Genomic DNA, 24,359 nt, shown 5'->3' with positions numbered 1-24,359 from the left:
ACTTGGCCAAGGCATGTCAGTATAAGCATTTGTGCAGGGCAGAAAGTGTCTTGTGTCTTGATGAGGAATTATTGAATTTATTTAGGAAATAATTAGCAGAACTATGATGTAAGTATCAACATTTTACAACTAATTCATCTGCATGGGGCATGGAAGCTCACCGCTGAAACTGTTTTCCCTTCTTGTATTTCACCATCTGGTGGAAATTTTAATATATATATTTTTAATTATTTATTTATTGATTTGAGAGCTACAGACACAGAGAGAAAGACAGATAGAGGGAGAGAGAGAGAATGGGCACGTCAGGGCTTCCAGCCTCTGCAAATGAACTCCAGACGCGTGCGCCCCCTTGTGCATCTGGCTAACGTGGGACCTGGGGAACTGAGCCTCGAACCGGGGTCCTTAGGCTTCACAGGCAAGCGCTTAACCGCTAAGCCATCTCTCCAGCCCGGTGGAAATTTTAACAGGTGATAGAAATGCACTATGTTGGGAAGTATATGTTAGTGGACCTAAGCTATGTTCTGAAATATTTAGGACTTGTAAACTTGAAGTAAACATCAGAAGGTATAGGACTGCAATGGAATTGATTCATTTTTTTAAAAAATCTTAGGCATGTATGAAATAATTGAAGCTGTATGAGGAGATAAATACTGAAAAAATCTGAAAAATATAGCTTGTGCTTTAGGAATTTTAACTAGATATCACCTGCCTATTTTTGGCCTTACACCAGAAGGTGAGCACGTCTGATCTCAGAGCTCAACCTGAGACATACTTATGCCATTTTCCACATTTTCACTGCATAGATACATGAAAATAATGGCTTCCTTTATTATGAACAATCCTATCTTTCCCAGGGAAATGTCAAATTAACTGGTATATTAGCTAAAATTAAAAGAAAATATAGGATTATTTCAGAGCATTAAAGTATGATCATATATACCAGCACAGTTGGGGCACATGTTATAGACATTTGTTGAGGACTTTAAGCCATCCATACAGTGACAATTTTATTCCTTTGGTAACCTAAAAAAAATTACTATACAGGTATAAGGCATAACATGATATAAAAGAAGCAAAAGTACCTTCAGTACCTGGGTGGCACACACCATTAATCCCAGCACTTGGGAGGCAAATGTAGGAGGATTGCTATAAATTTGAGGCCACCCTGAGACTACACAGTGAATTCCAGACCATCCTGGGCTAAAGTGAGACCCTACTTCAAAAAAAGGGGAGGTATGGAGAGATGGGTTAGCAGCCAAGGCACTTGCCTGCAAAGGCAAGACTCAGACTCCATTCCCCAAGACCAATGTGAGCCAGAGGCACAAGGTAGCATATGCGTCTGCAGTTCATTCGCAGTGACTACAGGCCCTGGCACACTCATTTCTCTTTCTCTCTCTCTCTCTTTCTCTCCCTCTTGCTCTCTCTCTTACAAATAAATAAATAAAATATTTTAAAAATAAAGTACCTTGTTGGAATAACCAGAGGAGTTCAAACACAAATATATAATATCCAATCAATTTTTATACTGTGTGGAAATACAAATGAACTCTCCCATTGTAAAAATACCATAGGTAGTGCAAAACATGACCCTGTAAAATACTTAAAATACCTTTAGGACATAGATATGATTACATTTTTTTCCTTCAAACTGTTACTTTATGGATCCTTAGCTCCAATGCTTCAGATTTACTACTATTTAATAGCATAAAAATAAAGAAATCCTGAGTAAAATGTAAATTGAGAGCACATACAGTAACATGAGAGCAGAATTTGAGGAATAAACAATTTCTTTCTTTTAAAATCCGAGGAAAAAGAAACAATTTGGATCACCAATATATCTACTCACAGTAAATGGGAGAAAGTAGATGTATTAATTCCAGAAGACCTGAAAACATTTAAGGTAAAAAATTAAATAAGATTTTATCACAAACTTATCTTTTAGTTTTGTAAGAATTTATTATCCACTACTATATATTAATAAGTATTTTTATCATAAAAGGTAGATTTGTATATTTGGTGAGAGTTATTTCATTCTTCTGTCATTATAATCAATTCTTACTGGCCACATTTTTCCCTGAGCAGAGGAATTAGAGTGTGTTTACTATTGATCAGTGTCCTCTCATTCTGCATCGCTCTCACCCTCACCTCCCCACTTGATCATTGCACTAGGGAAGCTCTTTATATCACAAAAATCTAAGTCATAAGCTGCTGTTGATAAGCAGTGCACTATACATGGATGTTTGAATGCATTAATTCATATCGTCATGATGCATGGAAAATTATACGAAAATGACCACAAAATATGCTCAGAGAAGGCTTGATGAATGCTGCCTTAAAAATGATTTGAGGTTCTGCACTATATATAGTGTTTAGATGATTATTGCCAAAGTGTGAAAAAAAGCAATAAGATTTTATTTCTGGCTTGTGAAACCGACACCATTCCTTAGAGTATCACTGTACTGGTTCATCTTCCCCCCAACACTGAGGTTTAACCCTATAGGCTTTCAGAATCCCATGTATTGTGAATATGAAATTGTTAAATAATAGCATTTGGCAACACTTTAACATCAAGGTAATATTTGATTAAATAATATCTCTAAATTTGAAACACATTCCTACTGCTTTAACACTTTTAAATTATAATATATTCAGATATGTATACATTTGAAAGACACCTTAAATACATCTGTTTTATTATCAAGAACAAGTTAAAGCACATCTTGTCTATCTCAAGAATAAAAGAAAGTAAGAGGAAAAGATGATGGATTTGGGAGTTATAGCTTTTCTAAATTCATAAGAAATGGAATTATCAGAGTTTTTAGATCTGCATTTATTTTTATTTTTATTTTTGTTTTTTCTTTTGAGGTAGGGTCTCACTGTAGCCCAGGCTGACCTAGAACTCACTATGTAGTCTCAAAGAGGCCTCACACTCACAGCAGTACACCTACCTCTGCCACCAAGTACTGGGATTAAAGGTGTGCACCACCAAACCCAGCTAGATCTACATCTAAACTCACAAATTTTATAACTGTGATATTATTTCTGTATATCTGATCTCTTATGGCTAGTAAATGTATAGCTATTAACCCAGTAATTTATGTATAGAAGTGATATTGATTATGTAGAAAGAAGAGAGAGGATACGTTCTGGTATAATTAAACATTATATAAATGTAATATGAAGTTCTAAAGTAAAAGTTTACAATGCCCTTGCAAACTGAGACTTTCTTTAAAATAATTCCTAAATAAGAAGTTTGTATCTTTTATGTGTTTGAAAAGATAAAACATCTGTGAAGAAAGATGGATGAGAGTGAATGGAGCGGGTCTTTGTTAGTAACATTTTGCCTAAATGTTTGTGCGTAGCTCAGTGCTGTCCACAGAACTTTCTGCAATTACAGATATTGTCTGTCTCTGTTTGGTCAACTGGCCACAGAGCTGTACCGAACTATTGAAATGGAGCACATTTGATGCAGAAAGTTAATGTTAATGTTATTTTATTTCACTTACAGTAGTCATAAAGGGTTTGGGGAGATGGCTCACAAGTAAAATGCTTGTTGGGCAAGCGGAAGAACCTGAGTCTGCATCCCCAGTACCCAAGGAAAAGCTGACAGGCTTGGTAATTCAAAACCATGGTCTTAGTGCTGGGAAGGAGGACAGAAAACCCCTGAGCTGTGCTGGCTGACTCATCTAGTTGAGTGGGTGAGCTCTTTGTTCAGGAAAAGACACTCTCAAACAGGTGGAGAGCAATTGAGGAAGATGCACGTGACAATGACCCCTGGCCTCTAAATGCACATACACAAACATGCACACACCTGCACACCAGTATGAGCATGCAAACATGCTTGCATAATACACACATACCACACACACCAAATTAGTCACATGTAAGTAGTAATTACTAAACAGGACAGTAGAAATTTAGTTGCTAGACAGTTAACTACTTATACTATACACCCATTGTTTATTAACTATTATTCTTGATAGAAATGAGAAATACTGGCATTTTGACATTGCCTTATATTATCTTTCAAACTTTTCTTCTTTATACTATGTCCTTTTCTATTTGCCTGGCTTGTCCCTCAGTGTTTTCTAATGTTAAGTTTTATCAAACAGACACAGTTACAATTCCTGTGTATTGACAACACTTCTCCTTTCTCTTGAAAACAAAAGAAAGAGAGCCATAAAAAGGACAGCCAAATAAGTTTGCAATCAAAGGACGTTTACATGGTTAAATAGGACATTTTATTTTGTAGTTTTTCAGTAGGGCTTCTTGGTGAAAATGTGCCTCTCAATCTTAGAAGTGTGGGATGTACATATCAAACCTCAACTTTATTAGCAAGTTCATTTGTCTGCCTTTCAAATAGACATTTTTTTGTAGTGGCTAATCTATTATCTGTACAAAAACTATAAATTTATAATTGATCATCTTTTCCCTGAAGATTGTTTTTGAAGGCACAATTTTGAGGCAGGAAAGTTTTATTGGGCTGGATGGACTCAGGGTCTACACCTGTGGACAGACCCACTCCAAGCAGCTCTGCTCTGCAAGAGAATTCACTTGTGCCACTGACCAGAGCCTTGCCCAGGAATCAGCCTGCGATGCTGAGCAGGACTGCTCTGAAGAGAGCGATGAAGACTCAGCAAATTGCTGTAAGTCAGTGTGCGATGGAATTCTTCCCTGTTACTCTTGACTTGTAGGTTTTAAGAAGTCTTTGTTTCTGTGATGGATGGTAAAGCTAATCTCTTTGAGCCAAAGGAGTTTGCATTCCTGCTTGAAATGATTAGCACTATTCTTATGCTGGTGACTCTGTTAATTCAATGTTTTGATGCTTGCTGCTAAAATTTCAAAATATCTATTTTCTCAACATATTGTCATTAGTGTTGTATGAGTGTGAATATGTATGATTTGATTAAAGAAGAAAATGGGTGTGAGAAGGAATCTCTTTATACCCTCCCCTTACAGCCATATGGATTGACAACCTTTGTTGAATATGTTTTCCCCACCTCTCACCAGTTACCTTTAAGGTTGAATTTGAGGAAAGAGAATGAGGAGGACAAGGTCTGTCTCTGCTCCCAGCACAGCCACGATGACGATCAGATCAGCCACTCAGGGCTGTCATGAGAACCAAATTGGTCCAACATCTTCCTGTCAGGTCTCTGATAAAAAGGTCCTTGATAGGAAGGGTGAGGAGAGATCCCATTATTATTCAAATCTAGTCATATTTCAAAGAACATGGAATTTAATTTACTAGTAACATGATTCTCATATGATATGGCTTAGCTACTAAAATTTTTGTGTCTTCTTAGAAACACCAAGTTTCAGCTAAATAAATCTATGTGTATTCCAAATAAGGAGCTCTTAAAACACATTAAAACTTTGACATTTATTTTTCTTCAGTGTTTCACTTTAGTGAGATATTTTATAATGTTGGGTGGAATATTGCAATAAGATAAATGCCATCTTTTAATGGAAAGATCTTTGCACAACATGCTACTCTTGATGGCACATAAATTTGTTATTAAGAGTGAGGGAGAGAGACACTCAGGGAAATAAATGGAAAACAAACAATAAATCCCCTGCTGGCCTGATTATAAACAGAAAAATCAATGAATTCCCCAAACATGTCACTTAAAACTAATGTAATTTCCTACCAGAAACCATAGTGGAATTTCTAGATGCCTCTTTCTTTTTTTTTTCATCACAAATGAATAAGAATTTATCTTGCCCAATGTATTTCAGACTCCTTTTTAGGCTGTATCTAAATATTTTTAAATATTTATTTATTTATTAGACAGCGAGAGCAGTAGATAGAGAATGGGTGCACCAGGCCCTCTAGCCATTACAAACAATTTTCAGTTTCATGGACCACCTTGTACACCTGGCTTACATTGATGCTGAGGAATCAAACTTGGGTTCTTAGGCTTTGTAGGCAAGTGCCTTTACCACTCTGCTATCTCTCCAGCCATGTATCTAAATATTTTTATAGGTATTTGGTCTATTTCTTTGAGAAAACTTATCTTTCTAACTGCCTCTGTTATTTTGAATTTTAATAACCAAATATATTTATTTTCAAATGTACATTTGCAAGCTTAGCATTGTCACGTCCGCCTCGACCAGCAAGGAAGACACAACCACCAGTTCTTCTTAGAGCAGTTTATTCAGGCAACTTCAAGCTTCATCCCCCCCGCCCCCCTCGAGCCTCTGGCGGGGCTTCCTTATAAGCACACTCACTCTGCCCAATCACCCCAGGCTATGCAACCTCTCCAAGCAAGCATCAGAAGCCAATGAGCAGCTGTGAGGGCGAGCTCCTCCAAATATGGAAGCATCAGAAGCCAATGAGCAGCGGTGAGGGCGAGCTCCTCCAAATATGGACTTGTTTGTCCCAAGCATAGAACTTCCGTCAGGCGCCATCTTTAGGGCTTGGCCCAAGGGGCTCTCCACAGCTCCCCCTTATTTATTATTTTAAAAGGCGCAACAGCAGGACACAACGGGTGGAGGCAGAGGTCTGATCCCTGGTGTGCAAGTACCCTTTTCCCAGTGGAAGGAATATGAGTACAACCTTCATGCAATCAAACATGCCTCCCAGAGAGTCGCCCAACTGCTCGTAGGCAACCCCCTGTGCAGTGCTTTGCCTCGCACCCCGAGTGTGATGAATACTTAGGAAGCCACTATTTAAGGGCAGCAAGCCAAATCTGGGGAGACTGTCCTTCTTCTATCACAGCAAAGGCCTGAGCTATCATGGCAGAGGTGCGGGCCTGTGCCCTTTTGAGGCGACAAATACACCACATGCACACCATGCAAACTAATATCAGCATTCCCCCCAGGGCTCCTATGCCCGCCCACTCCTTTAGATGATTCACTGCAGCAGAGATCCATGTCGTCAGCCCAGTTGCCAGAGAAAGATCCACTCAAGTAGAATTCACCGTCACTATTTCAAGCCGTAGATCCCGCAACAACTGTTAAAAACCTTGAGACCAGCTTCCCTGCAATTGGGAGGATAAGAGCCTGGACAGATTAGCTGCTCTCGTATAATTTTGGTACTGAACAGAGGTAATACACAGTCCGGGTAGCTTCCATTCACAACCAAGTTGAGCAAGTTGCCATAAAGCATCAACTTGTTCCTGAACCAGGTCCACTCTTTGATTCAAAATCATAATGCCACCTTTTAGATGCGAATTAAGGCTCACCTGTTTGTCAAGGGCAGAGGCTACAGTTGCCGATAGGTTACTAAGCGTCATAGCAATGGCAGCCGTAGTAGCCCCCACTGCCGCCACTGTGATAGCTGCCACCGCAGCTGCTGTAATACCACAGTCTCTCTTATTCCTAAAGAGGGTCATGGAGTTAGGGGCCAGGACAGGCACAGGGACAAATCTGGGCATGCGAGTCACTTCAGCTAAGGGAAATGCAGTCCCATTCTAGCATAAAGTATAAAAGCAGGTATCATTCTTACAGTCTAAATAAGTATCATTAAAAATAATAGCATTAGTTCGATTTGCAAGAATATTGTGATTTTGACTACCTATTTTATCAAACCAAGCTGCAGTCTGGTTATAAAGCATGACACATTGGCTACTCTCAATAATATTACTAATAATATGAAAGCACAAATTCCCTTCTAGCTTGAATGCAATGCTTTCCCCCACAGGTGATATACTTTTATCATCAGTTGATCCTTGCACAATCTTGGTAAGATTACCCAATACTTCTCCCCTGTTGGGCAAAGCCTTCCATGCCTTAATAGCCATGCCATTTATCTATCCATAAACCTCCTCAGGATATCCTGTTTGTGCATTGGCGAATCTGCCTTGCCCCATTAACATATCCCTGTCCCAAGGGGCGTGCCCTGCAGCCTGATTGGCGGCTGCTTGTGCATTTGCAAACTCAAACATGAATGCTCTCCAGTCTAGATATTGTCCAGGAGAAAGACAAGCTTTGGCCAGCCTAGACCAGTCATCAGGCATCGTGCAATGTCTCTGCAAAGCTTCAACCTGAGCCACAGTAAAGGCAGCTGTTATGCCATATGTTTTCACTGATTCTGCCAAAGACTTAATGACTTTAAAATCCAGCGGCTCATGGAATCTGTTACCTGCCTGGTCTTGGAACATGGGAACCCAATTTGTGAAGACCTAACCTCGCGCCAAACATCTGGGCAAAATGAAATTTGCTGAGTGAAAGAGCTCAAATGCTCCACCCCATAAGCAGGGGGTGCCACAGACATACTTTCAATGTCTTGTCCCTTTCTATTGCTGTTATATCCTAACTTAGTATTTGGTGGGAGTTTCCGGGGTTTTACTTCCTCTTTATTAGGCTTCCAATTTTCTTGGAATGGAGCCAAGGAGGGGTAAAGGCTAGTCCTTTCAAGCTGTTGCATGAGTCCCTCTGCTTCCTCTTCTGAATCTTCACTGGAACTACCAGAGGAAGAGACGCTTCTCTCAGACTGTAAAGATCTTTCCTCTCTTAACTGATCTAAGGCTTGTCTTCCTACCTCTAAAGCGCCATAGCACCTATCATCCTCAAGACAGCTCCTAACCATTTTCCAGACTGCTCTTACTCCTGGTTTTAATGTTCCACGTTCTCTAGCAAAATCTAAATCTCTTCCTAGTTTTTCCCAACTGGTCACTGTCAAGTTTCCCGACATGGCAAACCAGGGGGCTGCTGTATCACATTCCTTCAAGAAACGTTGCAGGGTGGCTCTACTCACTTCCAACCCCTCTAATTTGAGCAGTTCCTGCAACGCTGAATAGATCGGATGCGATGATGACGCACCCATAGTTTCAATTTTACCTTTCTAGCGCCTGCTTCTGGGCGTCCTAAATAGCCTCTAATTTTCAATTTTACCTTTCTAGCACCTGCTTCCTGGCGTCCTAAATAGCCTCTAATTTTCCTGAGGACCTTCCCCAAACCCTAAGGTTGTAAGCCCAACTTACCGGGGACTTACCCTGCACACACTCCTGACTGTTGTAAGTTCTGAACTCTTCGGTGGGGGAGTCGGGTTCCCCATACGGGCCACCACTTGTCGCGTCCACCTCGACCAGCAAGGAAGACACAACCACCAGTTCTTCTTACAGCAGTTTATTCAGGCAACTTCAAGCTTCATCTCCGCCCCCCCCCCCAGCCTCGGGCAGGGCTTCCTTATAAGCACCCTCACTCCGCGCCCAATCACCCCAGGCTACGCAACCTCTCCAGTCAACAACCTTTCCAGGCAAGCATCAGAAGCCAATGAGCAGCGGTGAGGGCGAGCTCCTCCAAATATGGACTTGTTTGTCCCAAGCATAGAACTTCCGTCAGGCGCCATCTTTAGGGCTTGGCCCGAGGGGCTCTCCACATAGCATCTTCAGTTCTATTACTCCAATGAAAATGACTCCTTGTGTTTGTTTAATGGGTTCTATGAGAAAAATTCTTACCTGAAGCATTACCAGATATCATAGCTCTTGATTTTGACATATTTGCCCATTTCTTCTCCCTTTGTTGGATTACTTATTTGGTATTTTTTAATACAGTATATCTCAGAATTATTCTTCCATTTTCTGTGGGTGAATACAGGAACAGATAGCTGTACCTATCAACAAATACTGTTACTTTCCAATCCTTTAATTTCCCCCAAATCTGTAACCTCACTAACCTAAGGGAAACTTATAATATTTGCTCTGCCAAGATTAACTTCATGAGAAGATATGGCATAAGAATGTAGTCATATCACATATATCATGCATTAACACATCGATAAATGTTAATATATTTGATACCCCACTGATTTCATGTACTTATTTTGTAAGATTACTGTTACAGTTAATCTTCAGTGTCAACCTGGCTATATTTAGAATACCATATGTCATAGTCACATTGCTGGGATGAACCTACACAGCAGACACAGTCTATGGGAGCAATGAGATTTACTTGAATTTACAGATCCAGGGAAGTTCCATAATGGCAACAAAAAGTAAAAAAACACCACCAAAAGCAAGAGCAAAGATGGCAGCCAAATAGCAGGGAACCCAGGCATAGCTCACACTGCTCTTTGCAGACCTTAAGTTAGAAATTCCAGATCCACCCCAGTAACACCTTAGGGCTGGACCCTGGGATCCACCCTCAGTGACACCTCTTACAGCCAGGAAGCTGGTGATCCAAGAAGCTTCATTATAATTGAATATACTGGGGGGAGGCATCCATCAAACTACCACATCATAGGGGTTTGTGTCTGTGAGGGTGAATACAAAGACGATATATTTGTGCCTGTACATTATTAGAGAATGAGGAAATGCTCTTTTTTTAAAGCAATTAAAACATTCTATCAATGTGTTAAAGTTTTTTTTAAAACAAATTTCAATTTTTTTGTTTATTTTTATTTATTTACTTGAGAGTGACTAGACAGAGAGAGAGGGGCAGAGAGAGAGAGAGAGGAGTGTGGGCGCGCCAGGGCTTCTAGCCACTGCAAATGAACTCCAGAAGCGTGCGCCTTCTTGTGCATCTGGCTAACATGGGTCCTGGGGAATAGAGCCTTGAACCAGGGTCCTTATGCTTCACAGGCAAGCGCTTAACTGCTAAGCTATCTCTCCAGCCCACAAATTTTTTTTTAAAATATTTATTTATTTATTTATTTGAGAGAGACAGACACAGAGAGAAAGACAGATAGAGGGAGAGATAGAGAATGGGCGCGCCAGGGCTTCCAGCCTCTGCAAACGAACTCCAGACGCGTGCGCCCCCTTGTGCATCTGGCTAACGTGGGACCTGGGGAACCGAGCCTCGAACCGGGGTCCGTAGGCTTCACAGGCAAGCGCTTAACCGCTAAGCCATCTCTCCAGCCCAATCCAGCCCACAAATTTTAATACAAAGTTTTTTTTTTAATAAGGAAATTCTCAAAAAATCCAAAAGCACAAGTAAAATGCCTTAAATCTTATCTAGCTTGTGGAAAGACTGATTAGTTTCAGGAATATTTACCATATGTTGGAGACAGTATTAACTTGTAAAGATGGCCAGTTGATATTCTACAGCAAGTGCCCACCTTCACTTAGCTGCTCTTTCATTCCCATTGCCCTTAGGTGATATTTTAATGAGTAATCCTGAGCTTTCAACCCAGTAGCATGTCCATGGCTGGTGACAGTTAAGTATGGGTGGGTTTGTTGGTGTTTTGCTCTTGCTCTCTGCTTGGGGACTTAAACAGCAGCTTCTCCTGGAATCCATTGTAAACAGACAGAACCTGAGGCATCCTTTATATAATGTGATTTATCTGAAACTTAAGTTTTGTGAGCCACGGTGCCAAAGAAGTTTCTAAAATGAAGCCTGCTGAGGGAAAAACCAGATGTCATATAAAAGTGATATAAAAATGCAAGGCAAACTAGTGATGCCCTCCCACAATATGAAACAAAAACTGTCATCATTTTATTACTCACTAAGAACATCATTGTAATATAAGTAACAAATTTTTATCATTTATCAACATGATTATATAAAAAAGGAACAGTAAAGATTCAAATCTATCTGCATTCATGTGCTCATTGCAACATTATGGGCAGAGGCCAAAATGTGGTGACAACATAAGTTTCTGTCAGTGGCTGATGGATTAAAGAAAGGCAAGATTCATATGAATTTATTAAGAAATAACGAAGATGGATTATGTGTAACATAATGTGTGTAACAAGAATGGGCCAGTGGGATAAGCCAGACAGAAGATGACAAATATTGAATGATGGCATGGATATATGGAATGTAAAAATAGTATATTCAGGAAAACAAGGTAGCATAGTGGTTGCAAGAAGTTGAAGGCTTGGAAAACAAGAGGTTTAGGTCAGAGGCCACAACTCTTACTAATAATACATATACATTCTGTGGATTTAATTACAGAATTGTGACTACAAATAATAATAATATTGCATTTTCAATTTGACATTTTCTTGGAGGACACTAAGAGTAAATATCAAATATTCTCACTATACATGCAAATATACAAATAGCAATTATGAAAAATGGGGAATATATTAGCTTCCTTGTTTATGGGAATTACTTTATGACACACACAAGGTGCCAACAGGTTGTACCTCCTAAATAGTTTTAGTGTCAATTATAGATCAATAAATTTGGCAGTTGAAGCATTTGTCTTCTCAGTGCTGCAGCAAAACACCAGAGCAGAAGAGGCTGTGAGAGGAAAGGCTCTATGTCCAGCTTACAGCTTCATGGTGGAGGTAGCTGGCTCACATCACACATCAACAGCAGAGAGACCAGCAAGCACCAACTGGCTCTGAATACACAGTAGGCTAGAGTCATTGATCTCTTGGTCTGTCACCGAAACATACCTCCTTTAGCAATGCTCTGCCTCTCAAACGCTCTACCAGCTGGGGAGTAAATAGGAAGGTTAATCGTAAACATCTGAAGCTATGGAGTACATTTACATCAAACCATAATAGCAATTATGTATAACAAAATATATATGACACATTTAATATATTCCTATAAAACAGCTAAAATATAACATGTGAAAAACATATCTTAGTGTATAAATCAGATTCTTGAAATTTTTTCCTGTAAAATATATCTAATTATGAGACATATACTATTGCATAGATGAATTTTGAATATATCCGACAGAATGAAGTAAGTCAGACATAGAAGAGAAAATTGTGCATTATTTCATTTTTCATGAATCACTTTGAATAGTAAAATTCACAGACACAGAAAGCAGATTGTTGATTGTTGAGCTGACATGGGAGGGCAATGGAAGTTAATGTTATATAGGGGTGGCGTTTCAGCTGAGGAAGATGGAAAGTCCTGGAGATGGGTGTCAGTGATGCTTTCCTAATGGTGGTAATATATTTAATACTGCAGAACTCATTTAGGTTAAAGGAGTGTAAACTATGGATTATGTTCAGTCATTATGTCTCTATTTTATGATAGTACTCTCTCTAGATTCTTTTCAAATTAAAAAAATTAAATAATAAAATATTCTTGAGGAGAAGAAAAGCATTATATTTATCCACATGTTTAGAGATGAAATGATACTTATGAGTTGTAGTAAGCAATACCAAATATTAATAATGTAATCTTATTAAAACCTGGCATGATTACAAAGTGAGGCATCCCCCATTCACTTCCTAAACATACATTTCTCCTATACCACAGAAAACTGAACTGAAGTACTCATAAATATTTTAATTTATGGTACAGTATAATTATTTTCCCTGTGCCATATAAAATCATGGTTAACTATGCAAGAGAAAGCTTTCCAATAATCTAAAAATACTATTCTACAGATGAACTTCAGGAAAAATTCCTCTGAACCTGAATAGTAACATACTTTAAAGATAGTGAAGTGCATTCTATACTCACACAAATATTTAATAAGTATAACAAGATATTCTAAATGCCAATTCTTAATTAATGTGCTTTATTTTACATAAAAATTTTACATAGAAGTATATAACAATTTTATAAACTTTTATCATGTAGTTGCCAATATGTCTTTGACCTTCTTTTCTTAAGATATTTATTATTTCACCTTCGACTTTCTGACTTATTTAGGGGAGATATTATTGATGAACTCACCTCAAATTAAGGGACTAGAATTTGATCTCTATTATATAAGGCAGTTATAGTCTGAAATATTTAGTTTTTTGAAAAATATTTAAGTGTACTGAAATAAATGTTATTAGTACAAGTATCTGAGCAACTCAGCAAGATGTTTAGAGATAATGGCATCATATTGATTTCACAAATATTAATGGCAGTGAATTTTAGAAATTGATTTTCACTTTTCCAAGTACATTGAATGTTTGGTGCTTGGGGAAGAAGCATAATGCTTGACATTTTATGTGAGAGAGCATATGAAAAAAAAATTAACTTTTGTCCTAAAGCCAATGTCAACATTTACATACTCCAGTGCAATGTTTATCTTAACAACTTTTAGAATCGAGAGCCATGGGCTCAGTTGTGAAGTGTCCAAAGACCCAAGATGATTGGTCACATGGTTCTTTCTACTCTTCGTGCTTGGTCTTGTTGCCATTTCTCATTGTTCTCATCCTTGTGGGGAATATCCATAGGCTCATTTCAATGGCTCCCCACTGCAGGAAGACTATTATTCATAATGGATATTCTTCCTCTGCACAGCAGTAGACAAGTCATTGTTCTGAAATAGTAATAGGAGTGTATTACCTGATTATGAAAAAAAGAAAGAGGATAAATAAGTGGTATTATTTATTATCCAAGGACAATGGGCCCAAGAACAATGAAATGGAGTCTTCAAAATTAAGATTTTGAATTTTTGGTTTAGGGAAACTGTGGCTAAGCTCTGGTGTCACAATTCTTCATTCAACATCCAAATAGGATTTCATTCAATAAGATAGTAGAAGAGAAGTTGTTTCTTAAGTTCCGTATTCTCTCTGTTGAAAATTATATTTACCATATACAGTGGTTGTGAGAAGTAAGTTTAATATACATAAAAGTCCTGGCATTTGGCTGGAGAGATAGATGAGTGATTAAGGTGCTTACCTGCCAACCCTAAGGACTCAGGTTCGATTCCCCAGAGCCCACATAAGCCAGATGGACAAGATGGCACATGTGTCTCGAGTTTGTTTGCAGTGGCTAGAAGCCCTGCTGTGCCCATTCTCTTCCTCTGTATCTGCCTATTTATCTCTCTCAAAAATACATAAATAAAATAGTTTTTTAAATTGCCAGTGTGTACTTAGGACTCTTTTTGTCAAATGTCTATTGATATTAAAGATGGTAGTATGATTTTAAAGATCTTATGAAAATTTTGATGATTTTGGTTTACTATTTCCTTTCCTTTCTCTTTCCATGTTATAAAAATGTCTTCTGCTTAGAAATAAAGTATGAAAATTATTAAGTTAGCTCCAAAACTCATATCCAAGACATGCTAAGGCCATTTTTCTCATGCTAGGAAAATGAAATTTAAGCAATCAAAACTAGTTTCTCAAAAAACAAGTTGATCGAATTTCAAGTTCATTGCCTAGTACTCTTAAACCTGTCATTTGTTTGAAGAAATTTAGTCTCAAAGCCAGGAAACATATTTATGATGCTCACCTAATTTCTAATTTGGCTAGGCAGTAGTATTATGAATGTAAATATTTAACTATTGGTCAAGTTTTAGTTTGGTACTAAGTGAAGAAAAGCAAATTCAGAATATCATATATACCTATAATTCCAAATTGGCAAGTCATTTAATTTGGAAGTTGTTAAAAGTGTAGTAGTCCATATAAGATGCTGACTTCAAGTTCTTCATGTGTGTCTAAAATAACTAACGTGCCTCCTTGAAATTCAGTTTTTTTTTTTAATTTTAGAAAAGTATATTCTTAATAGGTTCACAGTGCCAGAATTAGTAGCTACTAGACATTTCTTTCATTTTACCTGACATTATTGAATAAAATGGGGGTGGGCAATTAGGGAGAAAAGTGTCTGAGTGCCTGTCTTGTCCACAGAAGCCCAAAGAGCCTCACAGAGAATTTTGACAATGTGGGAAGGTGAGAAAGTCACACTTTTCTGTCATTAGATAGAATGAACGCACTATGACATGGTGATTATGCCAAACCCCTAAGTGTATTGGTTAATGTGGATTCTGTGTTCCACTGTATGTTCTGATTGTGCCTCTCCTCACCTGTTTCCTTCCCTCACACAACAGCAAATCATGTCACCTGGGACTTTGAGTCTGGATTCTGTGGCTGGCAGCCATTTCCCGTAGAAGATTCACACTGGCAGGTAGTGAAAGGATTGATCAGTGGAGAGCGCAGTTTCCCTGAAGCTAATCCTCCAGCAAGCAGATGTCATGGTGGGCCATTTTCCTCTTCAAAGAAAGTGTTCTTTCTTATATGTTGAAGAATAATGTGTATTTTCATTTCTAAGCATAGACTATCTAAATGGATTCATTTATATTGCTTCAAATTCCTCCCTAAGTTAGATTAGTGATTAATTAAGTGCCTTTAAAAGAACCATTATTGCAATAACAAACTATTTTTGTTTTTACATTTTTTAAAGGTTGGATTGAAGATATAAATGGGTGAGAAGTATTTTTATGAATCATATAGTAGGCTTACCTTTTATTTTCAAACATTACAATTTTTGGAACACAGAAAGAAAAAATTGTCTAATATTGTTTATGAAAAGAGAGAACAGTTTTAGGATTATCTATACAATCTGAAAATACTTTAGATATTTTTATGACAGTCACTTCTTCCTTTTATAGATTTTGAACTGCCAATACAGTTTTTACATAAACTCTTAAACTTAAGAAACCTCACTACACATAGTATTCCAGAAATGCGATTTGAAACTTCATGGACAACAGAAAGGTTTATTTCTCTTGTTCATGTTTACACGGCGCTGCTCAGGCTCTTGAGGACCACATTAACTTTGTAACCACACAGCTGTACTTTAGACCATCATTTAAGTTCATTGAACTCAATTCTTTTTGTTGCTCCTTTGTTATTTCCAAATAAATTTGACAGACATAAATGTTGGCCATATTTTTAATTACATTCATTGGAATTTGAGTTGGTGAATCATAGTAAAGGGGATACAATTAAAGATTCTTGGTTACAACTGAAAATCTAATTCACTGTTTAATGGTGGAATAAATTTAATTTTTTCTTATTGGACCAATGAGCTCTTCTTTAAGATTTTTGGGCTGATTCACTTGATTAGTACAATTTCTTTAAGAGTATATTATGTTTTGTTCATTTTTTAATGTTCATACCAACTTTCAAGTACACAGCATGGATTACCTTAAGTGTGCAGTGGTAGCAGTTATGGTCCCTATGTTTAAGATTGTGTGAATCTGAAAGCTAAAGCATACGAGAGGAATTGCATTAGGATACATTAAATGCTTCAAAGTGGGTGGAAGGCTACTAAAGTGGACATGAGATGCCTAACTGAAGATGACGCCTGAAGGGAGCAGCATGGCAGGGTAGCAGAAAGGAGGTAGTAAGGAACAGGTAAGGAATTCTGGACAGATAGGGAGAAGCAATAGATGCTCAGGTTGAGAAATGTACAAGAAGAATAGAAAAGATGAAACAAGAAAGTACCTAGAAATTTGATATTTGCTTAGAGGAACATGGAGGGCTAATTATGTAGATTGAAGAATATGAACAATCACATTTCTCTTAGAAGGCTCTTCAAGCTGAGATGTGTGGAAAGAAAAGGTTAAAAAATTGAAGTATTATTGACTGGAGAGATGTCTTAGAGATTAAGGCACTTCCCTGCAAAGTTTAAGGACTCATGTTTGACTCTCCAGGTCCCACATAAGCTAGACTAACAATGATGCAAGTGTGTAGGATCACACATGTGCATACATCTGGAGGTTGATTGCAGTGTTTGGAGGCCCCACAAAACCAATTCTCTCTCTCTCTCTCTCTCTTGCTCTCACTCTCTCATGTAAAAAACAGAAAAGAAAAAATAAATTAGGACAGACAGGCATATACTAGAGAAGTATTGGTGAGAGAGAATGAAGTCCTGAGTGAAGGAGTTCCCCAGAGAGAAGTTGTACACAACGACATCACTGTGGCCCCAAATGAACTTCATCATTACAGGGTCATGATGTTGCAGAGTGACCAGCACAAGTCACCTCAGTTTAGCTAGCTACAAAACAGGGAAACGTAATTGTCCACCCATTTGGAATAATGTGACATTTTTATTGGGATTAAATAAAATTGTACTTGCTATTTTCACAGAGTAAGAGCTAGCTTTAAAACTAATTTCCAGTATTTTTCCTCAAATATTTGCAAATCAACATGCTATTTTGCACAAAAATTGAGTGACTTAATGTTATTTAGTTATTTAATTTTGTCATGAACTCTTGACTTTTCTTCCCTCCTTTTTGCTTGGAATGTGTATGCCCATTCTTCACTATTCTGTTAGAACTTCAAAATGGGTAGCCCATGTAATTATCTCTCAGTTTAATATAATCATACATAGATGTATATGCATTAAATATGTACATGCTAAAAGTTAAAAGTACTTTTTTTAAAATCCAGTTTATTTCTTTGCAAGGAGAGAGTGAGAAATCAAGCATGTGAATAAGCACACCAGTGCCTTCAGCTCCTGCAGATGAACCCCAGGTTCATGTGCCACTTTGTACATTTTGATGTACATGGGTGCTGGGGGATCAAACTAAATCATTCAGCTTTGCAGGCAAGCACCTTAACTGCTGAACCATGTGTTCAGCCCTAAAAGTACTTTCATGATTGCTTATTTTACAAAAATTATAATACCATAACTACTGTCTTTAGTATATCACTTCTGTTAACTGTTAGCTGTTCCTCTAAATCCTGAAGTAGTATTTATATTTTTCTGTATTTTTATAGTATAATTAAAAAGTAGCCAAAAATCAAAAATTCAACTATTTTACTGAACATCCCACTTAATTGTAATATAATATAATATAATATAATATAATAATATAATGACCACAAAAATAAATAAAAATAGAAATAATACCTCCCCAGCCCACAATTCTTCTGTCTCACTTTACAGTTAACATCTTTCTCACCTCTAAACACCAACACCTATTGATCAGATATCTGTCAGTGTATGGCCTGTTAAGAAATGGCAGGTCACATGACATACGCCTTTTTGACTCTGGCTTTGTTCAACTAGCAATGTGAATTTGAAATTCATCCATGATGTTGATTACAATGGTTTTCTTCTCTTACTGCTTCCATTGTATGAACTAACATTTGTGAGCTCCGTTGTCTGCTCAACAACTGGAGGAATTTGGATTTTATGTGTTCATCCTGACATATACATTTGTTTTGCTGTAGTGTTCTAGCCAATGCCTGAATACAATTGTTTTCATGCTGGTTGGTAAGGGATCCTACTACACCTGGGTTATCCCTCTCAGGTGTATTTTTCTCCTTGTTCAAAGAGGTTTCCATCTCCATGTGCAGGTCCGTGCACAGGTTGTGATTCACAGGGATCTCTGGAGTTTGTTCCCTTTGTGACTATAGTTTCAGAGCTCTGTTACCTGGCAGGAGCAGACAGGCTGTGCTTACTGCACTTATCCACTGGGTCTCCATGGTGCCCATTCTGTCTTTCATCTCTGGGAGCTGTCACACTCCTGTGGTGTTCCATTCCCTATGTGGTGCTGGACATCTATCTTAGCAGTAAGATGGAAAAACAATCAATGTGCTTTTTCTGAGATCATTAGTTTGTGACTCTGCTTTAATTATCCTACACATGATAAGTACTGTTTATATTTTTCTGACTTTTTTTGCTGGTTTGTTATGATAATGAATACGACCTATTATAATTTCCTCTGGAAGCAAAGTTAGACTAATTCATAGTGTTTATTCTTAATTCCTTTAACCTGGATATGTCATAATGCAGTTAGCTAGTCCTATGATCAAGGATTGTTGTCATGACATGGCTGCATAATTTTGTTCTATCCATTTCTTCAGGTAGATTTATGCAATAGATAATAATAAGGGAGGAATCTGCATTTTAAAAATATAACCTATTTATATTTTTAATAAATATTCCTCAATTACTACTATGGTAGTTTGATTTGAGTGTCTCCAATTAAACTTATATGTTCTGAATGCTTAGGTCCCCATCTGGGAGCAATGTGGGAACTGAAGCCTCCAGGAGGTGGAGTGTTTTGGTGGCTACGCTTATTGCTATTACGGCCAGCTTCTCTTTGCCAGTGTTTGGCACACACCCCTGCTGTTTTCGTCCACATGATGTTGCCCAGGACATGATGTCCACCCTCTGCTCATGCCATCATTTCCCCCTGTCATCATGATGCTTTTCCTCAAGTCTGTATGCCAAAATAAACTCTTTCCTCCCATAAACTGCCTTGGTTAGGTGTTTTCAGCCAGAAACATGAAGCGGTGGCAAGAACTACCATAAAACTTTCAAGCAGTGCCACTGGGCTGATGGCTCAGTGTTTAAAGGTACTTCTCTAAAAGCCTGCCCCTGGAGTTGTATCCTCCTTAGCACGCACATAAAGTCAGATGCAAAGTCTGAACCTATAGATAATGGAGGCAAAGCTGGAGAACCTGAAGCTTGTGGGCCAGTGAGACTGGCATTCATTGTGTAAGACAAGGTGGAAGGAAAGCAGAGGCCTCGAGGATGTCCTCTGACCTCCACAGGCACACACACACACACACACACACACACAGAGAGAGAGAGAGAGAGAGAGAGAGAGAGAGAGAACAACAACAAAACCCCTCAGTTTCCCATAGTAAAATAAGTGTACTCATCTTCGTTTTCATAGCAGCAGGAAGAATGTTAACCCTTTTGAAAACTTTCTAATATATGACTATAAAATGAATTCTTTGTAACCTCTATAATGACACTAAAATATTTTTAAATGTTTACCATGTTGCTAGTGTCTCATTTTATTGAAATCTTATTTAATTTCACTAAATGTTTTGCAGATTTCAGCGTAGAGACTGAAAATCTATTGCAAACATGTTCCTAGGTTGTTTTCAACTATTAAAAAAAACTACTTTAAACATATTTAATTGTTTTTGGCATGTGTACTAGCAATTTAATTATTATGATGATTTTGGGGGAGGATTTTTTTTTTTTTTTGAGGTATGGTCTTGCTCTAGCACAGGCTGACCTGGAATTTATTATGTACTCTCATGGTGGTCTTGAACTCATAGCACTCCTCCTACTTCTGCCTCCTGAATGCTGGGATTAAAGATATGCAGCACCACACCCAGATCAATTTAACAACTGTTTTATAGTTTATTTAAAAAATATTGACCTTGAATCTGGTGGCCTTTGTAAGTGTACTTGTTATGGTTAAGAATTTATATTTTTATTTTATAGATATACTATTATTTTGTCTGTAAATAATTACAAGTTTTACTCCCTTCTTTCATAATTTTAAACTTTATACACACACAGGTGTGTGTGTGTGTGTGTGTGTGTGTGTGTGTGTGTTACAGCATTTTTAATTTTTTTCCCACTTTTCAAGGTAGGGATTCGCTCTAGTCCAGGCTAACCTGGAATTCACTATGAAGTCTCAGGTGGCCGTGGCCTTGACTTCATGGCAGTCCTCCTACCTCTGTCTCCCAATTGCTAGGATTAAAGGTATGCACCACCACACCCAGATATGTTTTCTGTTTTCAATAATGGAGTGTATAGGGCCTCTGGGAGTTATTATAGAGATCCGATAGCTGTTGGACTTGCTTTTTTCACCTCTCAGGAAAAAGGCTACCGAAAATTTAACCTTAAGTGTTATGTGTATCAAATATTTTCCACCAGATAAGGACTTTTCCTTCCACTCATGATGCATTACATTATTTTAAAAAAAATATTAAACAACGTCAAAATGTGTCAGGTGAGTTTTCTAGTTTTTTAAATTTTTTTTTGAATTTTTCAAACATTTTATGACAATATTTTTTCTTTATTAGTTATGTACAAACTCAGTGTGTAAACAGCCATGTTGGTACCATCAATAACTTTCTCCTTGTCCTCCCCCCTCAGAAGAAGGAACCCTACTTATTCAGGATTGTGGGGCATGCATTGTTAGGGTAGTCATCAGTTATGGGGAAGAGGCAATACTCTGTGCATAATGTCCCAACTTATGGCTCTAGTAATTTTTCCACCCCTCTTCTCCAAATTTCCCTGAGCCATGTTGGGTTTGTTTTAGGTCTATTGCAGTGATGAGGTCTTGGGTACTTCTGTGTCTCTGGACATCTGGTTTGGTAGGAGTTGAGTGTTCTCTCTGTCTCTCTCCTTCATCCTTGTACCAGATTCACCGAAAAAGCAGCACTGTTGCTCATTTCCCCAATTGCTCTATGGGTTCAGCTGGGGCTCTGGTGAGGTGCGATGGGCTGAATCTCTCCTCAGGTTCTGTGTCCATCTGAAAAAGAGAAGCAGATTCTCCAAGGGAAAGTGAAGTCAGCACTGGATAAATGGGATAACCATTATTATTTTAGAGGGAATTAAATAGGTGTAGGCCCTCTTGATTAGTGGGAGCTTGATATTGGAGAGCAGACTCGATTTTTTGGATATGGTTCTGACTTATTTTGATAATCACATGATCACAATATTAACTTTTTCATGAAGATTGACTTTTCAAAATGGACATTAACTCTGGTCATTCCTGTGCTAAGCTTCCTTGATTGGTTTTATATCATTTACTGGATACTTATTTATTCTACATTTGAATGTCTGCTTATGATTTTTTTTTGCTTCTATCTATTAAGAAACTGGTATTTTGCATTCTTATAACATGTGCAGTATAACTTCCAGGCCATTACTTTAAAGAGGGTGTACGCTCTGCAAGTGGTGAAGTTGAAGTGGATGTGGAAACATTTATCCATGGGTGTCATGTTGCACAGTTGAATGGAGCTATAAAACACTACATATTCATTAAGAATGCCCATCTTTTTATTTTTATTTTTTAAGAGGAAGCGAGACAGAGAGAAAATATTGACATCCCAGGGCCTCAGCCACTACATCTTCATTAAGAATGCATTTTTTAAGGGCAGAAAGATTATTAGAGTCACAAGTTGGAACATTTTGCACAAAGACATTGCCCCCTTGCCACAATGCATGACCCAAAATCCCCATGGGGTTGACCTGTATCACCAATGAGGAAGTCCTCTTCAGAAAAGGGGCAGGGAGGAGGGAAAGGATGTGATGTTTACATACAAAATCTGTCCATATCTAATAATAAATATAAATAAATAAGAATGCTCTTCTTTTTTATTTCTATTTTTTTAAGAGATAGCAAGAGACAGAGAAAGAGAGAGAGAGAGAGAGAGAGTATTGACACGCCAGGGTCTCAGCCACTACAATTGAACTCCAGATTAAAATAGTCAACATTCAAATTGCCCATCATTTTGTCATTATCAAAGAGCAGGTCAGACCTTGATAGTGTTCCTTATAAGTTTTCAGTATTCATTGAAGCTACCCCTGACAGAATGAGGGTTGTGAGCTGCTAAGAGATGTTATCCCTTGCACATTTGCCGAGTGAATCCACTGTAATTCAAATCTAAAAGCAGTTATTTTGTTAATGTTCAGATTAGATCTTTAATTAAGCTTTCATCCGCTCTGGCACAGACAGCAATGTCACCCATGTAAGCCCCAAGAAGAACCAAATTCATTGTATAAGGCTCATGTCCCTCAGGACTTTGTGAAAAATAAAAAACTTAAAAATAAAACTGTCATGAGAATTTCCTAAGGGCAAGTTGAATATCTAATTGTAAACTTAAGAGTTTCTCCTAATTTGATTTCAAACTCTCAATCTCATAAATTCAGCCAGTAAAATGTTTGCTTAGATGATTTGGGTCCAGAGTTTGTTATTAATCCATTACATTTTATTTTATATATTTAATGTCTTACAAAAAATTCTTTGATTCTCTGCAAAGCTTAATGTTAGACAAGTGAAAATGTGCTTTTAGTTATCTGTTTGACAGTTGAACAGGATAGGAACAGATACTATAAAAGTGTGAATGCTATATAAGAAATGGTATCCATATGACCTTATATTTGGTTTTGCAGGATCATTTATTTATTTTAGGACACATCAACCCTCTGGAGTGGCCAGACTTGGAAGTCCCATTCTTTCCAAATTGCTCACTGCTACTACTCCATGTCAGGTAATGAGCCCTTGTCAGTTCTCCATTGGCTGTTCTGTAGTTATAAACAAGGGAGCTCAGATTGCTCTGCTAGTAAATTCATGTCATGTTTTATACCATTTTCAGATGCATGAAGGGTTTTATATGAGCTATTTCGGCACAAAATGCTGCCTGCTCCCTGATGATTCATAGCACATAAGCCAACAATTCAAAGTCTGTAAATAAAATCAACCAAATAAGTGCTTGTTGAGAGAAAAATAAAAATATGAAAGGATAAAATATATACAGAAAATATATTTCCTGCACTTTTATTTTTCTGTGAGTCATTGGATGTCAGGAAAATACACACAAAACAGTAGAATTTGCATTTCATTTCAGCACAGCTAGGAAGAAAGCAGACCTGTGTAACCAGCATGGACTGAAGTCTGTTTTGCCCTTTCTGCTATGGTACACACTCTTTGAATAGACAACTTCTTCACTAACAGGATAGGCATCAGTGTAGCCTCTTCACATTTGTGAAGATCAAAATGCAATCAAAGCCCCGAGTAAAGCATTCAGTACATAGTAAGGGTAGTGGTTAATCTTCACTGTCAACTTGACTAGATTAAGAGCCACCATGAGAATGCAGCTCTCAATGCATTTGTGAGTGTCTCCCAAGATGTTTAACAACACAGAGAAGACCTGCCCTCTTGTAGGCAATACCATCCTAATGTGCTAGGATTCCAGCCTGAATAAAAAGAAAAAGTGAGCTGCACACTGGCATCTATATCTCACTTTTCTGACTATTAGTGCAGCAGGACCAGTTGCCTTATGCTTCTGTGAGCT

At 37.9% G+C, this 24,359-nt stretch overlaps 1 protein-coding gene across 1 annotated transcript in view; it reads left to right on the top strand.

The window, feature by feature from the left end:
* The window catches only part of Malrd1 (MAM and LDL receptor class A domain containing 1), a 771,085-nt gene that overhangs the window by 78,884 nt on the left and 667,842 nt on the right, over positions 1-24,359 (top strand). The window contains exons 9-12 of the mRNA XM_045134762.1: positions 1,808-1,900; positions 4,439-4,646; positions 15,623-15,769; positions 23,458-23,555. Coding sequence (XP_044990697.1) covers positions 1,808-1,900; positions 4,439-4,646; positions 15,623-15,769; positions 23,458-23,555 — 546 coding nt within the window. The remainder of the gene's footprint in view (positions 1-1,807; positions 1,901-4,438; positions 4,647-15,622; positions 15,770-23,457; positions 23,556-24,359) is intronic.

The sequence above is a fragment of the Jaculus jaculus genome, chromosome 15, assembly GCF_020740685.1.
Source record: "Jaculus jaculus isolate mJacJac1 chromosome 15, mJacJac1.mat.Y.cur, whole genome shotgun sequence".
In the NCBI taxonomy this organism is placed as follows: Eukaryota; Metazoa; Chordata; class Mammalia; order Rodentia; family Dipodidae; genus Jaculus; species Jaculus jaculus.
This window is presented reverse-complemented; position numbering and strand designations above follow the sequence as displayed.